Below are 18,364 nucleotides of genomic sequence, written 5' to 3'. Positions count from 1 at the left end.
TATGTTCCCAGACCTCACCCAGCAATCAGGCAAAACCTGCTGAGGGCTAGCCCTTTTTTATAGTCTCATTAGCTCTGCTCGTGGCACTACAGATTTTCCTGGGTTGTGTATAGGTGCATAGGTAGAACTATCTCCAGAAATGAAGCTGAGGGACTTTAATAATGTCTCATATTAGTGAATATTTTATTGAGACTAACAGCTTATAAACTTCATTGAGCTTCACACTTAGAACATCAGGAATATTGGAGTGCAACTTTAAACACATTTAAAACTATTTTTTGAGTAGAATGTTGGCCAATCCATTATTTTTGCAAGCTTGTTCCTGAAAACAGTCTGCAAACATCTGCTGTTCTACCTTCCATGAACAGGGATACAATTTATTTTTCTTGATGGGTCCAATTATTTTAGCACACACATATGTGTGAAACCAATTTAGGTTCATACAGGAAATTAATCTACTTGGAATTTTTAATATATTTCTATCCCTCAATCTGATCAGAAGTTGCTATATTAACTGTTGGTTTTGTGAGAAACAATAAGCTCTATCAATATTTGGAATGCATTGGCAGCATAATGTAATTAATCTTTCATTCTGCAAATTGAACAGGCTACAAAGATCCTGAGACCTGATATATTCTCGTGCAATATGTAAATATATGAGCAGACACCACTACTGTGATGACAGTACTCAATATGTCCCTAAGTATCAGAGGAAAATAATTCCCCTGTGGTGCTGATCCCAGATCCATTGTTCCAAAACTTGGAGGGTTCAAAATAGTCTGAGTGACTCACCAGACCAAAAAACCAACCCACCACTGAAAAATATAGGTCAGAGCAAACAATACTGACTGGGCCCACATGAAACTTTAAAACTTGCCTATCACTTTCACAAACTGGCATATGTGAAATAAAAACCAGTGAGTGGCACTGCCATCTGACTCTCCCTCTGCAATGGAAACACTGGGTGTCCTGTGTCGCTCATGACTTAACCATAAGTGTGCTCTAATGCACTGCAATGAGGATGTTTAGCAAAGTACAATTTAATGGCTTTTAAGGAGGAGTGTGCTGTATAATCACTTTTAGCTCAAGGCAATCTGGGACAGTAAAACACGAAGCTTCTTGTAGTACAGAGCATTTATTTGGGAAAGAGTAGGAAATAAAAGGTTACCTTGAACTTTGTTTCACTTACTCATTTTGTAGGATTGTAATTGCAAGCTCTGTGGATTCTTTTTTTCCCTCTGAACAAGGAGGTAAAGTCTTATAAATATTTATGGCATGGCTACTCAACAATCCTACTCTCACCTTTTATACACAAACTACAGACAGATCAAAATTACTAACCATCAGTTTCAGCCATTTGCAGTCATTTTGATATAAACTACAAGTTTCTTTGGGGAAATGTCTACCTAGGTTCTGCCACTCTTCCTAGAAGGTAATACCCATTTAGTACCCATTGAAACCCAGCTATCTCTGAGGTAAAAACTAAAGTCCTTTCTCTCACACAAGTATCCCAGCTAATTTAAATGGAGCTAGAAAAAGATGGCAAGATAATACTCAGTAACAGAAAACATGAGGAAAATCTGTCTTACTGCTTAAGACAAATGTGAACCAGATTTTCCCTAGGAAGGTAGTAGACCGGATCATACACTGGTGGGAAACAGTACAAGGCCAACACTGCCAAAAGATGCACTGAATAATTTAGAAAAAGAAATCTATGATGCTCTGCTGCAGCACAAATTACATGGCTCGATACCAGTTATTATCTCCATCATTCCTATTCCCCCTTTCAAGGTATTATTTGCAGGTCTTATTTTAATCATGTAAATTTCCTCTTCTCTCAGCGGTTCAGGTAGGTTATTTTATATAGTGCTTAAACAGGAAATTAAAAACATTCACAAAAAAAAAATCACTGTTTTCATGGTATCTTCCTCCACCATCACATACGCACTGAATGAGCCTCTATTCCTACTCTGCATTTCCAAAGGTGAAGAATGGGAAGGATACTTGAAAGAAGCTCAAAAGAAAGAAAAAAGACCTGTGCTGATAGGTTTATTTTTAGATGAATACTTAGCTGTTTACTTTTTCATTTCTTCTTTCTGGCTGTCTTCCACAGGTTGTGCAGGGTACCTATTGTCCCTGTCTTTTGTTAGCACAAGCAAATTACTAGGTTTTATGATATCCACACAAGGATGCTCCCTGGTTCAAGGTACTGAAATGTAGTCCAGAACAAAAAACAAAATAAAACCAAGCAAAACCCCTGCCAAACACAAATGTGAAACTTTTCTTGGGGCAAGTGAAAATCTATAATAAAACCAGGGCTTTATTCAGTCCTCTAATATAATAAAATGCAAAATAGCTAGAGCAACTGGGTAACATTTTAAGTAAATACATTTTATAGGTACATTTTCCAGCCTGAGTTACTTATGAGCCTACATTTTAAGCTGTTGATTTATCTGTATAGTGACACTGTAATGGCTAAGTCCCTAGAGTCCTCTCTTCGGAGTGGGCTTTCTGTGCAAAGATTCTTCTTCACAGCCATAATATTGCTTAAAGATTACTGAAAACATTCAGTGTCCTTTCTGTAAAAACAGCTGCATCTTGATTACTGTTTCGAATCAGACGAGGAGCACAACTGACGACAGTCTTCCAGATGTTCTGATTTATTGCTCTTTTGCTTTAAATCTAGGAGCACATGAAGGGCTTTTCTTTTGAATGAAACTAAACCAAAGACACACTCCAGTGTACTCCCATGGCTAATGGGTTTTCTACCTGTAAAATCAGTTTAGAGCTGGTCCAAAACAAGATCCCTGACATGCACACTGTGTGGATACTGGGTAACCAGAACCAACTATTTTGCTCTGAAAATGGGCTCCTGCTTAACTAGACTGCTCATTAGTGTATATTTAGTGTCTCATTAGACTCACACCAAAAGATAATGACAGGTTCAGGAGATTATCTGCACAGGTAAATGGCTTTGTTAGTGTGAAGGGCATCCATAGGCATGTTTATGTACCTATTCAGTGCCTGGGGCATATGCAAATCAAATTGCTATCTGCTGTATTATGTATTATAGGTCTACTAACAGAAATACAATGCAAGTCGAAAAGACTACGGAAAAGTGTGAAACAGCCTCCAGATCAGACAGTTAATGAAGATAATGAAGGCCCTGACATGAAACAAGTGACGTCAACAACTAAAATGTATAGGGTAAGAAAATTCTTGTAATAGTTCGTATGGTGGGGGTGATGTTTGAGCTAAATGTGTCTAGTACAGTGAATATAGACTACTTGCAAACTCTCTGGAGCTGTCTGTATTAATTACTCCATCTCCCGCCAAATCAAGGGAATACCTCGAGTACAGAAGTAGTTTTGATATTTGTAGTCAAAAATGAGTAAAATACCAATAAAATCCATGAAGTACTTTTTGTCAATTATATATCACATATGATGAGGTGTGAAGTTTGAGCATACTTAGTTATTTGCTATTTGTTTCCTTGTTTCTAGTAATAAGCAATACAAACTCATTCAGTTTAGGAGCATTATACACTTCTCTTCTGTATACTTCTATAGAAATCTCAGCAAAAAGCAAACCTCTTGTCTGCCTGGTCTCCAAGTGTGAGAACTAGATGTATAGCTTTTGCCTACAGCAGGAAATGCCAGGTCATTTCTATGACTGCATTTCATGATGGGATTTTTTTTTTTTGCCAGTGTAGGAGAAAGTAGAATTTACCCCAGAACAGCAGAATCTTCTTGATTACATCATGGATTCATACAGTAAGCAACAAATACCACAGGAGGTGTCAAAAAAACTAGTAAGTATGTTGATTAATTGATTTTTGAGATGTGGATAATGGAGCTGAGGATTACACAGCAGCAAATATTTGACCATAGCATAAATAGTTGAAATAAGTAGTACAGCCAAACTATTGGTAAAAACTTACACTTAAGACATGCTGCAAGTGGGACAGAATCTCTCCCATTCCATCAACAGACCACAGGTTTGTTTATCAAACTTAAATCTGAACTAAAAGCTTTCAACTCTGGAAATACATTTGCATCCTCAAATCTAACTTTTGCTGATTGGGATTTCGATTTTTACATTGTTAGTATAGGCAGCTGTTTGAGTGTGACTTGCAGCCAAGCTTCCTTTCCATAAGAACACTAGCCTGGAAGCTTGAAAATATTTTTTTTTTTAATTTTTTTTAACCCAAATGTGTAACATTTTTGTTTCATCCCCTCTTCTTTCCTTTTCCTCTTTACCTTTTAGAAATTAAATTTTCCCTTTAAGATCTCCCAGTTTTCATGGTAGGATGGAAGAAAGGTTGGGAAGCGGGGAGAAGAGGAAAAATAGGGCTTAAAAGAGGTGGGGTTTTTTTACATAACTGTCATGTTTAACCTTAAAAACAAACAAGCAAATCCACAACAAACCCCAAACAACTGTAAAAAACTATTTCCTAAGTTATTGGCTTTGAAAACTAAAAGGAAGACACTTGCAGGGGGGGTTGAATTACCCATAACTAATATGTGGAACTTATTTCCATGGGAGGTTAAGGAGGTCAAAACAAAAAGTATACCAAATATATATATTTTATGGCACCCACAGAACTTCTAGCTCAGGATGTGCCTAAATCATTGATTGCTAGACATGACATTGAAAGTGAGACAGACATTCTAGAGGAAAGGACACTGTCTTCTTCTTTTACTTCCTATGTTGCCTTCTAAAAAATACGTGGTTTTGAAAACCATTGGAGACAAATTACATTGTTAGATGGACCTCTTGCATTATCCAGTCTGTAATTCTTGTATTTTGTACTCTTCAATGTGAAGTGACAATGAATGTTAACAGATTTTGTTTGGTTTGATCTTTAACAGTTACAGGAGGAATTCAGTGCTGAAGGGAATTTTCTGATTTTAACAGAAATGGCTACCAGTCATGTGCAGGTTCTTGTGGAATTCACTAAAAAACTACCAGGTATATCCAGTGTGTTGGGACAAATTTTGTTATTGCAAAGTTTACATGCCTTTCGGTTGTCATTTTGGTGATTGTTGTGTATATTTTGAAGACTATATAAAAATTCCTCCTCCTCTAACACATATGAATCCTTCAGACATTGTCTAAAAAAAAGAACCTTGTGATAAGAGGAATGATATGTTGAATAATTCAGATCTGCCACTCTGAGCTGTAGCACTCTTTACCTATTGGCAAACAAAATGCTCAGAGAAAAGGTTGTGCCTCTAGAGAGATTATATATTTATATATCACTGTAATGCCGAATAGTCTGCTCTAAATTGCCACAAATGTTTGCCAGCGTGCTTCACTCCCTTTGCTGCCTTTCTAGTAGTCTCTAGGTCATGATATCCAGGGAATTGTGAGTCCTAAACAAGGAATTTCCCTAGCTGGTGGCACCAGTGTTAGGGTCCTTGCATGGTACGTTATGGACAAGCACTCAGGAAAACCTGAGTTTATCATTAGTACTTTTTTAACTCCCAAGTTCATGTTACCTCAGGAGGTAACACTGGGCATGGTACAGGTTCCTTTTTGTTACGGAAGGTGCATTGTAATGCTTGGCTGTATGAAAACATTATTTTCCTTGCACTCCCATAATATAGACCCTTCCTCTGTGTGTTACAGGCTTGCTTCAAAGCCTAGCACTGAAGTTGTAACTATATTTTTTATAATAACTGGGATACTGGCTTACAGGAAATGAAGAAAGGAGGAGCTTTGTAATTGAATAATCTATTCTTTTCAGTGTTGACTTTGGATATATCTTGCAAGATTTATCACTTGTTTTGTTTCATTATCTGAATTATCTTCTGTGCTTCCTCATAGAATCAAGGGGTGGGTATAAGGTGGGCACCTGCACTGGCAAGTATGAGGAAAGTTTCTGATGATTTTTAGTTCGCCATTCTTCAGAGCAGAAGCTGTGTGTTCACACAAGCCACAAATTTGTCCTGATTTCTTCAGTGGGTTTTAGAGTGTCTCACCTCAAAACAAAAGGAAATACATATTTAAAACACAGCAGGAAGTCTCTATGTAACACAGTATATTAGTCCAAAGGCAAGGTGAAATATTTAAAATTAGATGTTTCAAATGCTTTTGCAATCAGGGCATGGAAAGAGCTGAAATAGCATAGCAGTGTGAAGTCATATAGAAAGCCCTGGTGGAAAGATGGCAGATGTTAGGGAGCAGCATCAGGCTAGACAAAATTCCCATGTTGGTTATGCTACATCAGTAGATTTCACTTGTCAAGTTCCTCTCAAAGTACTATGAACACTGAAACACAAGTCTAATTCATAAACTTTGTTGACATCCAAGTTTGTGTCATTTTCTGGAATCTGAGTGTTGATTTCCCAACTATCTGGCAATCCCACTGACATCAACACTGAGGTTGTACAGATAGGTAGCACCTCATGTGCAAGAACTTCAGGATAGGAAATAAGAGAGACTTTGCTGTTGCTGCCTTTCTTATTTCCAACATCTCCCCAGGCTTCCAAACCCTTGATCACGAAGACCAGATTGCTTTGCTGAAGGGCTCAGCAGTAGAAGCTATGTTCCTCCGTTCAGCTGAGATCTTCAGCAGGAAACTTCCTACAGGACATACTGTCCTTTTAGAGGAAAGAATTCGCAATAGTGGTAAGTATCTTGTTTAATAAGGGAAAACCAAGCCACATCGTTGCACTTCTGAGTCAGTATTTTGCCCTTAGAAAACTAGTAAAATTGTTTATTAGCACTGAAACAGGTTAATCTGAATGGTGTTCTTTATATTAACTAGAACAAATCTAACTCAGCCTTGAGGCTAAAGGTCATAAAGTAAAGGTTTATTTATAAATACAAGTGTTACAAATAGCACTGTATCAAATAAACCTGTTGCAACTCTCCAATGATAAGCATGAAAGAACAATGAAGAAAAAATACCATAATTTTAAATTAGTCATATAAAATATCAGTATTTATGCTTTCAAAGGTAATCATTATAAGAAGGAAAGAAAAAAAAAGATTTCATGGTGTTACTGAAGATGACTGAAGAGAACCACCTATTATTAGGGTCATTTTGGTAGAACTGAATCACAACACGAAGTGCATTGAAGAATTATAAATGTGACATATTCTCAGTATGTTTTCTACATCTTAAAGTGCATCAAAGGCTCAGTAGCTATGATTAATTCTTCTGGTTCTGGACATAAATCTTTATAACTAAGGAAAGCCAAACAGGGATGGATACGGTTTGTTCCTTAAAGCAGACAAAGTGGTGTTTTGCATTGTTACGTACTCTTTGTGCTCCACTCATGCAATACTGAATGTTTTCCTTCTTTATGTATTGACCTGCAAACTTTATCCAACCCACAGCCACCTGTCATTCAAACTTCAGGTGTAGCAACAATTCTGAATCAAAGACCCTATAGATTATGGCCTTCCTTCTTTAATGGTCAGATGGAAAAGAGACACAAGAACATTAAACCTCAATACTAGTCATAGAAATGGACTTAAACTCATTTCTGAAACTCTTATGAAGATACTATAGATATATGTAAAATTAGGCCACCCCTTTAATATTTGAAACCTGAAAATAAATCTTGAAAATAATGCTCTTGCTGAAGGTATGCATTTCATTTGGCTTAACATACTAATTTCTAAGTTTATATTGTTTTAATATTTCTTTCATTCTTATGTATTATAAGAGGCTATTGTTTGATGTATTGGAAATGGTGACTTCCAGAGTGGTATGAGTGGCTTCTGATCCAGACTCTGCAGGCAGAGAAGCATGCTAAGAAGGCCATAAATATTTCCTGGAAACTGTAATGAGTTGGCATGGATCCAAATGTCTTCATTAAGAGATTTTCTTTTGGATTATAAGCTAAATTTTTGATAAAAATAGGTCTTAGAGAAATGAATGCATGTGAATACATAATTACTGAAAGCTTCTCTAATCTATACAGTATCATTCTTCTTTTCAAGGTGTCAACTGCTCATAAAAAATAGAAGCAGGAAATACTTTGATCCAGAACATTGCAAAACCCACTATGTCATACCAATAATTTTCTTCTTAGTCAGACTTTTAAAAAAGCCTGTTAATTCTCTGTAACTGTTGAATCCAGATGAGATGTATTATTATTTTTTGCAAGTTTTTACTAAACTTAACAATAGCATTTCATATAATAACATGACTATCTGGAATATGACACTCTATCATGAAGTAATATTATTTACCTGTCATGCAACAGATTAACAAAATAGCATTTGTATAGAACTTCTAAGACAAGCAACAATTTTAAATATAGTACCATTTATTTCAAAGGAAGATTTCCTGCCATTCCGCCCCCCCCCCCCCCCCCCCCCCTTTTTTTTTTCTCTGTGGGGAAAAACACCCTTCAAGGTAAATTAAACATGAGTTCTAGATCAGAGGAAAACCTGTGTTGAAGAAATGAAACACAGTCACTTTTTTAAGTGTGCATGTATACAAATATATATCTTATTGCACTTGGAAAAGGCTCTCTAAAACATCTTCCCTCAAGCCAGGGTCAAGTTGGAAACATAAAAGGAAATACAGTTGCTAGAATTTCTCCCACCCTGTATTACAGCTTCCTAGCTTCTGGCTGCATTCTTTCATTAATATCCAGAAGAGAGGACAAAATATCCTTTCCCATGTATTTCATTTCTCCACTCTGTGCAAATTCAAGCCTACTTAAAACACATTTTCCTTGGCTGCACTTCATAGGGCTGCGACAGTAAACAACAAACACAGTTTGTAAATCTCTGTGACAGTGTTGATTTAATTGCTGCTACTAATGCTATTTAGCTACTGCACAGACCCAGAAGCCACCCAACATTTTCAGTCTCTGATTTTGGACTGACATTGCTGCCTGCTAGAGTGTTTCAATCAAACTGGCAATGTCCCTTGCATGAAAGGGCTAAAATGTGTTTTTTAAACACCCCTCTGCCTGTGTTTTCAGTACTGGTAACTGCCTGTTACTGGTATCACTTCTTTTGCACCAAAACTGCAAGCAGATTATTTTATAAAAGGAAGGACTTTTACTAGGTTTGACTCTCATCCTTCCCCAATGTATTTCTCAGTGTTCAGTGAATTTCCATAGGAATCCTGTCTGTCATAGCACAAGCTACCAGAGGTTTTTTTTAAGAGCCCTCACTGGTGCAATTTTTCTGTGCATTTTGTCTTAGTTCAGGGTAAATTCCAGAATTACACATTTGGGCAAATCAAATAATTTCAAATTGTTTAAAAAATTTAAATACCAAACCAGATTATTTTTGTGGTTTAAATCCTGGTCATTTTCAGGTGTCCTGAGTTTAAACAAGATGTGAGAAAGGCATCCAGATTATTCTGTTATCATCACTTACACACACATCTTTCAAAAATATTGAATACACACTTCACACCTCTGCATGTCATAGGGACCGAAGTTGAATGATCACCTGTACCAACTGTGATATTAGTGTAGAAACTTCAGCAGCCTCTTGCAGCCTTAGCCAGTAAGGACAAATGCTACCAACAGCTGCAGCTGATCATTACCATGTTATAGACTTGTCTGAGAGCTAAGACTGGCCAAAAAAGATAGTAATGCCAAGTCAAAGAAGAAAACTCAAAAGAATTACACATAAATTTGGATAGGTACTTTTTCTTTTTTTTAAATACACTTTACTAAAAAAAAAAAAAAAAAAAAAAAAAAAGGCTAAATGCAGCAAACTGAGACACCCTGAAAAGACAATAGAGAGAAGCAGAGGAAATGGAGACAGTTGAGTGAGAATTTAGGAAATATATTTATAGGTAATGAAAAGCTCTTAGTGAGGTCCTAAACACTGTCGATCCATCAGCCATATATTATTGCTGTTAGTCAGATCTTCAGTCAACAAAATTTCAGGTGCAGACATATTTCTGAATGTCACATAAGACCTATTGTCAAGCCTTGACGTCTGTATCCATAAAATCAGAGAGGGCAGTGGAGATGACATCCTGCCTAAAAGTCACTAGCTGTCCAGCCTTCTGTCACCTGCCACCATGTCACTTCGAAGCTGCTCTCATCTATTAATATTTATGACTTCTCCAGTCCGATTGGAATAGATTTTCTTTTCTCCTTTCTTTTCTGATAGAGAAGCCAGAGATCTGCTCATGATGACCTTTGAGCATTAGCAAAATTCATTTTATTCTCATGCTGATGAGGTGTATTTTTATTTCTTAGCTTGCGCATACTGCTCAACTCCTGGTGCATCTCAGGGACTGCCTTTTTCTGTGCTCTGGTGGTCTTTCTTCTTAAAGTGCTATGGAAATTCTTTCATTAGCTTTCATTAGATCCTGAGACTGAGCTCCTCTTCTACTCACCCTAATATTGAGACTTAATGAGAAATGCATACATTTAATTTAATGTTAATGAGAGCTTATGCCACTTACTCATCTTACTTGATACTTCACTACGCATATACCATGTTGTGACTGATTGACTCATTCCATGAAAGGCTGACATCTTAGTAATTTCATACTTACTTTCTTTGTGTTATTTTGAAAGCAAATTATCTCCATTATCAAGCAGTACAATATTTTTAAAAGCAGTGCTGAGACATTTTAATGTTTTCTCAGTGAGCATTTATAGCTTGCATTCCTACAATATAGCTTTCAGTAGTCATGAAGAGATGCAGATGTCTATTTTGTCATTTTATTCTATACAGCAGCTCTACTAATTTCAGCACTGGGGAATAAGATACTATCTGATATGATCAGAAACAGAAGAATCTGGATCCAAATATTCAGTTAGCAGCAGGACACCTGACATCAGAAAACATACTTTTGTCTACCTGGATGAGTTACAGATGCTGAAGAACAGTGAGATCCAAGGAATACAAGAAATAGCCATTGTTCCAAAGCACTGGCAAGAGGCCCCTTTTTGCCCTTGAATGTGTGATACAAAGTTCACAATGATTTGGACAAGAGGCTCCTGCAAACAAAAGCCAAATTTTGGAAACAGAACAGTGAATACCTAATTACTTCTGTTGCCTTTGGCTTTTATTGTTTGATTATTAGTATTGAGAAACCATAGTGCTCCAAAACCCTTTTGTTGAAGTGTGTGCAAAGAAACAAAATGGAATTATCTTCGCTGCCAAGTTCGAAGTGTCCAATGCACCAAATGGTCATGTGCATCCACAAGGAAGGAGACACCATCCTATGACCTGACCCAAATTAGCACACTGCCCCAGGCATGTAGAAATTAGGAGCACTTTAAATTGCAGAGTACAGGAAAGAGTTTTTCTGTTTGCATACAGACTTGTGCAATCTACTGCACTGAGTTGGCCACTGCCATGTTCATGAATTACTGATGAAGTTACTAGAAGTGTTTAAATCATATCTACAGAGTTAATTTATACCCATGAAAAAAAGAACAGATTTTAGGGGATCCAATCTCTTCCATGTAAGTGTACTGCCACAGGCCAGAAACTTAGTTAGACTGGACTTATATAAAGTCTAGCCCCAGGCAGTGCAGGTGCTGCTGCTGTGTGCTAGACCACACTTTGCTCCTGACTGTAGCTCTCAGGCCACTGCCAAAGAGTGGTGTGAGGCAATTCCATTTGCATCCTCCTTGGAGGTCTGGTTTGTTTTTTTGTTCTATTTTTTAACTGAGGATTCTTTGCTTTCAATGGTGCCTTCACAGTGGTAATACTGATTGCTTTTGAGAAGGTGGGGTTTTGCTATTCTGATTGTGAGTTCTTCTTGGCACATGCTAACCTCTCCTTTAAGTTGGATATTTAACGTCTATGAGATGATGACAGAGGAGAGGTCAAGTGCAGACACTCTGGTGTATCTTCTCTGCTGTCTCAACTTTCCCCTTTTTGGCTCTCAGCATCAATAGGGTGAATTTGGTCAGTGTTCAAAGGGCCACTGATGCATTTGAAAAGCTTAGCAGGGATACCTCTTAAGCTGGTGAGAAAACATTTCTGGTAGATGAAAAACTGTGAAAGATAAGATGTAATTTTGCAGGTAATTATTTTATTTTCATAAAACAACCCTTGGTTTCACATCCGCTGGTACCTCCATGTTTATCAAGAAAAAAAATCTCTATATCCCTATTAATCACACAGTGGTAGTTACTGTTAATTAGTAATTACTCTCAAGCTTTCTTCTTACAATAAATTAATCTATTCAGTTTTACCAAACAGCTGAAATAGAAGAGAGAATGCTGTCTCCAAAAGCTGGCAATACTGATTCAATATCACAGTAAAAACATTTATTTCAGGACTGCATTAACCAGATAATTATTTACAACCTATAACTGCAAACCTTATGAAAGCAACAGTCACCTTCAGTGAGAAATATTAGGAACAAAACCCTAAAAAAGGCGAAGTCTAAACCAATGCTCTCTCTTAAGCTATGGTCAGGAATGAAATTGTGCAAGAAGTGGTGCTGAATGAATAATGCTCATGGGTTTAAATCTGCTCCAGTCTAATGCTGCAAGTACTCAGTAAAGCTAGTATTTCCCATTGACTATGCTGGAGTTTACAGTCAGTCATGCATTAACATAGTGAAATAAATTAATTGCATTATCTTCTGCAGATGACAAGAGTTAGGCTGGTGGTTACGTAGAAATCTGTGTAATTCAGAATGATGCACACTGCAATGTAAAGGGAAAGCATGTTCTTATTGCTGTGATGCTGCATGAAAGAAAGTTTTGAAACCTTTTTGGAAAGAAGGAAGCACTGTTAACACTGACCAGGAAGCTCTGCCTAGCTGACACAGTACTCTGCAGGGCTCTTGTCTGATCTAAATAAAGAGGGTTAGATGGGGCTAACTTTCTTGTTCACAGTGAGGTCAGGAATGTAACTTTATCTATTTTATGTTTTCTTTTCACTTTTGGAGCATGATTTGTAACAATGATATTTGAAAAGTTGTAGAGTTCATTTCTCCTCTAGCCTTTCCACTTAAGAGCACTAAATCGCCTTTAATTCTTTTTTTCTGTTAACCTGAATTGAAGTGACAACATTTTGTATAGTAGATAAGAGGGGGAAAAAAAAGGCAAGAACTATAAACACTGTTTCCTACTTTTTTCCTTTCTGGTGTCGCTCATTAAATCCAACTGAAGTGTTTTCAATCGCGTTAGAAAACAGCCCCCTCTTGTGACGGAACAGTGGTTTGTGTAACTTGCGACGAGATGATGAAGTAACAGGGAAAATCCAACACGGGATGAGAGCAAACCCAGTGACAAAGTAAAAAAACAAAAAAAGAAAAGTCCATTATCCTAGTCTCAAATTTGCTAATTTTGCATGGTTTTATTCATAATTGTCCTGTGACATACTTCTGTTTAAAGATTTCAAAGTTCTATTCTCTTTAGTAAAAGCAGTAAATCACTTGCATTGTTGAAACATCCCTTTTCACTTACTTTCACCTCTGCTGTAATTTTGTTTGCTTCCACACCTATACTCATTTTTTTGCTTCAGCCGCCAATGCTTTATTTTCTTAATGTTTGATTATAAGCTTTCTGGGGGAAGGATTGTTTTACTGAATGCTTATGCAATGCCCAGACCAATGAGGACCTGAATTAGTCATTCTATGCCCTGTTCACGACCATCATTTTCATCTCACGTCTGCTGTATTGACAGCAGGACTTGAAGAGCTTTGTGGTCAGCAATATAATAAATTCATCCAGGTAAAACCTAATCTGCCTCCCTCCTTCCCCCCTCTCCCCCCCAAAAAAGGAGAAAAACAAAAATAAAACTGTGAATATGAGAAACAAATGATGGGAGTCTTAGTCACAAACCACTTCCTTCCATTTTCTCTCTGTTGCCAAGATGATCATGCCCAGTGTCATGATACCTTGCACAGACTTCTAAAAATATCCACTTTGTCTTGGGCGTTTCTTTTGTCATTCCTGATCTATTCACTTCCCTGAAAAAAAAATACCATTTGCTCTGCTTTAGGGCTCAGCTAGATGTTTTGGGTTTTTTTTCCGTTTCTAGATTCATGTGAACTTTAAGACTTTGGTGCATCACACGTATGCGTTCCTTACATACGTCATATTGTAAGGAACTTGGGCATTTATGTCTGCCTGAGAGAGACAGGCGGTTCCCCTAAAGTTAGCAATAACAAGTGTTTAAAATTCTAAATACTTAATGCAGATGACTAACAACATAAACCTCACAGAACATTAGATGACTATGCTATTGTTTGCTCTGTATGAAGCTCCAGCTGTGTTACTAACTTCCACACAATGAGCTGACCTGCATTATATACGTCTGCTTAATTGACTTAGACTTTTCTCAACAGTATTGAACTTGTTATAAACCCCAGATTTGTGGCTTGTAATCTGAAGTGAACACAGGTTGCTTAAGTCACATGTTAAAAACATTACTGAGCCACAAAATAAACCACACCCTGCAATACCATACTTTCAGTGTTGGGACACTTAACTATTCCACTGACTGAAGTAAGTTCTCACTGTCGCAGCAAAATGTGACTGTTTCTTAACTAAGTCAAGTGACTTTATGTTTCCTTCCTTTGAGTTCCACCTGCTGAGTTTCATTTGAATTTGCCCTACTGGAGGCAGTCCAAACCTCACCAATCCAGGACTTCAGCTTCGTGTTTTATACAACGCTCAAAACCGCCTTATTTCATGTGGTTTCCACACCAAGATATCACGGCTTCTCCTAGAACAGTTAAAAATTAAGAGTAAAATTACAAGAAATCCTATAGCCCTCATCTGTGTGAACAGAGGAGGTTTCAACCCTTTCAGCCAAGGAAGGCCAAAAGGCTCTTGCTGCAGAACCACCGATTTGGATGTGTACACCCCATCGGTGCCACTGCTTCAGAGTTGCAAGCACCCATTGCCAATGGTCTAGTGCCTGCTCCAACTGACTCACACAGCATTTAAAAAAAAAATACTAGTTGATGTCACAGGATCTACTTCTCTTTTACACCAAAAAGCAGAACAGAACACATCTGTAATTTAAAGCTAAGTAAGAACATTGTGACTAGATGACAAAAGTCAGTAAGGGAAGCCCCATCAGCATACCCCGGTTCAGTAATCCCAAAGGGTTTCACTGATGGCAAGAGAATCACATGATCCCATCCTTAAATTGGGCTAGGTTTTATTTATGTCTCTGTACTCTGTACCACATTAGTTTATGCTTTAAAGTAGTAGCAGTTGCAAGCAAGTTGATCTTGGACTACAGGTAATCCTAGACCTAGGTAAATTTTCAGGCTACATAACAGATGCAATTAAGTCTTTTTATGGAAACAACTGAAGCAATGCCCAAGGCAGTAGCAGTAGTTAGTAGAGTTGGGCTAGAATTAAACCATACGCCCTGAGAGGTTTTCACATAACTACTGTAAAGATAGAGAGCATGGGGACTGTTTCACAAACTGCATGCTGGAAACAGAAGACAGCTAGAATATCAGCAGACAGCAAGAAAACCACCTATGAGGCTTGTCCTGAAGAGCTAGATGGACAAACCTGTAGAGCAAAAGGAATTGCTTGAAAGACAGACTTTGAAACCATGTGAAATTTCCAGTGCTTGCTGGTTTCTACTCTGAACCAAAAACCAAAGATGTGCTTGCAGTTTTGTAACTGTCTTGCATCAGGCCCATTTGTGTAGTAATTTTTCCCCACCAGGACAGCCAAGGCTTCAAACACTAAATAATTGCTCTGTGGCAATAAACCAGATTATTTCAATCATTTCAAAATAGTGTAACTTTTTTTTTCCCTCTCACAGGTATCTCAGCTGAATTCATAACTCCCATGTTTAACTTTTATAAAAGCATTGGAGAGCTGAAGATGACACAGGAAGAATACGCACTGCTTACAGCCATAGTTATCCTGTCTCCAGGTAACTTCTCATCTAGAATTAAATATTTTTGGGGGAAAGAAAGCAGGAGGAGTATGACCTGGGACTTGTAGAAACTTACATTCTACATAGAGTAAGTGACCGTACATGAACAAACAAATCCAAGCTCCAAATGTCTTGCTACACCATCTGGTTTTGCATAGGAGGGAAAAAGGTGCCTAAATGCTATGTTTAAAAAAAATACTGGTATGTCTTTACTGCTTAACATGACAGACTTTTTCCTTCAGAAAATTCCAGTTGTGGTTACATGCACAACACTGCAGATCACTATGTAATGTTATAATTTTTTAGAGGGAAACTCTGTAACTTAGAGTATAGCAGTAAAGGTCTTCAGCCTTTATCAAACAAACCCTAGGGTGTCAAGAGCAGAAGGAAAGTAGTAAGTTGGCCTCTTGACTAGGAAGTGTTGGAAACTGACCTTTCAGAAGTATCAGCACAGTAGCGTCTCAGCCCTGATTAGAGGCTTTGCTGTAAAAACTAATTATTTGACAACACAAAAACTAGCTCTGCCTATGAAACATGGAGCAATTGTATAGCGACTCAAACAAATTGACTGTCATAGGAATTGGAGAAGCTGATGGTTCAGGACAAAAGACAGACACTGAGGTTTTGTGGAAGATGGGAAGGTGAATCAATTCCATTGCTCTTTCAGTCAGTGTGGCTTAAGAAATTTCTTTTCATCAAAATTTTCAGTGGCAAAAAGAAAATTCTCCTCTTTTCCCTCCCTCCAAATACCCGAACACAGACAAATCAGCAAATTAAAAGAACAATTTATAACAAAGAAGTTTCACTAGAGGATGAAGATGTTTGATTCTCCCTGGTGACCAGTATGTACACTCTTCCCTACTGGCCAAATTCCCCAGCTGTACAACACCTCCAAGAACTTACGCTGTGCTGTTCAGCTGCTGCAATGCATCAGAGGCTGTACTCAGGTGCAGAACTGCACTGAGAGATGACAATTTAACCCCAAATAAATATTTTCAAGTTAAAACTGTTCAGTTTTTGACAAAGTTGAAAGTGTTCCCTAGATAGAGGGAAGAAGCTTACATGAAAACCCCAAACAAAAAACCCCCAATCTTAACTATTTTTATTCCCCCTTGTATGAATAGAAATATTCTGTGTGAATGCCAGTACCCAGTGTAAATACTGGAGTATTTTTATATTCATTTACCAGTGAAAATATTTACATTGTATCAGAGCATATATTTGCTAATTACTTCTTTCCTTTTAAAACCACAACCAGATCGACAATACATAAGGGACAGGGAGTCCGTGGAAAGGCTTCAAGAACCATTGCTGGATATACTACAGAAATTCTGCAAACTTCACCACCCAGATAACCCTCAACACTTTGCATGCCTTCTGGGCCGTCTGACGGAGTTACGGACATTTAACCATCATCACGCAGAGATGCTGATGTCGTGGAGAGTGAATGATCACAAATTCACACCTCTGCTCTGTGAGATCTGGGATGTGCAGTGATGGATACTTTAATTTTAGAAGTATCATTTTAAAGGACCACATAGCATTTATTTTCATAGAACGATATCCCACAGTACATTAAATTTTCTTTACCACATTTTTATAGAAACATGCCATGGATTCATAAAAGTAATTTTGTTCACTGTACACAGAATATAGCATAGCTTTCAGATCTTCACACATAAGTACAACTTTCTCTGTATTTATATTCTCTGATTAGAAAGAGTCCACCAGCTCTTCAGAGGAGCCCTGGTAATTCTGCTGCAATTAAGCTGATTGCAGTTACAGCTCCTCTTGGTGAATGGGGATAGCAGGTTTCCATTCATATTTTTTCACTGCAGTGTTTTTGTGCTTCACCTCCATTATATTCCAGATACTGACTTAATAAACCAGCTGAAATGGTTAATGCCAGTCATTTGCTGTTCAACTGTGAAATGTGCTTATGTAAGACGTGCAAGATGTTATTTCTACATAAGATGAAAAATGATGTAATGGAGAAAAGCCTCATACACACACAAAGAAACCTCAAAAAACCTTTTCATGATATAAACACGTAACTTCGTTTGAATTACTATTTCAAAGTAAAATTTATACAGTACCTAAACTTTGTTAAAATGCATCACAGGTTACTTTGCTTTAAGACTTTAATTGTTGGTGTTCAGCGGCTCTGAACAATACCGTCACCAACATCCCAGAAACAGGTAAGTGGTCCGAGTGCTATGTGGGGCTGCAGGCAGAGTGAGTGGTTTCCTTGTTCCCGGGTCTGCTCCCAGAAACCCCGATGGCTGGAGTACTGACGTGACCGTGTTCTCCTCCGAACGGTGCCCAGGCGCTGCCGGCAGTGCGAGCCGCACGGTAAGGCTTTGGGAGCAGAAACGGCTCTCCGCCCTCCTGCCAAAAGGTCAAGACCCTCCGCGGGCCGGCGCTTCCCCTGACCGCCGCGCAGCCAGCATCCTGCTGCCGCCACCCGTGACCAAGCCGGCTACGGCGGCCCCGGAGCTTTCAGAGCCGCTTTCAGAGGCGGTTGGTGACACGAGGAGGGCAT

At 38.1% G+C, this 18,364-nt stretch overlaps 1 protein-coding gene across 1 annotated transcript in view; it reads left to right on the top strand.

Moving 5' to 3' along the window:
* The window catches only part of NR1H4 (nuclear receptor subfamily 1 group H member 4), a 39,592-nt gene extending 21,828 nt beyond the window's left edge, over positions 1–17,764 (top strand). Inside the window, exons 6-11 of the mRNA XM_005144341.3 lie at positions 3,074–3,207; positions 3,713–3,811; positions 4,872–4,971; positions 6,487–6,633; positions 15,706–15,819; positions 17,081–17,764. Coding sequence (XP_005144398.1) covers positions 3,074–3,207; positions 3,713–3,811; positions 4,872–4,971; positions 6,487–6,633; positions 15,706–15,819; positions 17,081–17,319 — 833 coding nt within the window. The 3' untranslated portion in view covers positions 17,320–17,764. The remainder of the gene's footprint in view (positions 1–3,073; positions 3,208–3,712; positions 3,812–4,871; positions 4,972–6,486; positions 6,634–15,705; positions 15,820–17,080) is intronic.
* Positions 17,765–18,364: the final 600 nt, after the last annotated feature.

Source organism: Melopsittacus undulatus, chromosome 5, assembly GCF_012275295.1.
Source record: "Melopsittacus undulatus isolate bMelUnd1 chromosome 5, bMelUnd1.mat.Z, whole genome shotgun sequence".
NCBI lineage: Eukaryota > Metazoa > Chordata > Aves > Psittaciformes > Psittaculidae > Melopsittacus > Melopsittacus undulatus.
The sequence above is the reverse complement of the archived record's forward strand: the minus strand, read 5'-3'. Positions and strand labels throughout refer to the sequence as shown.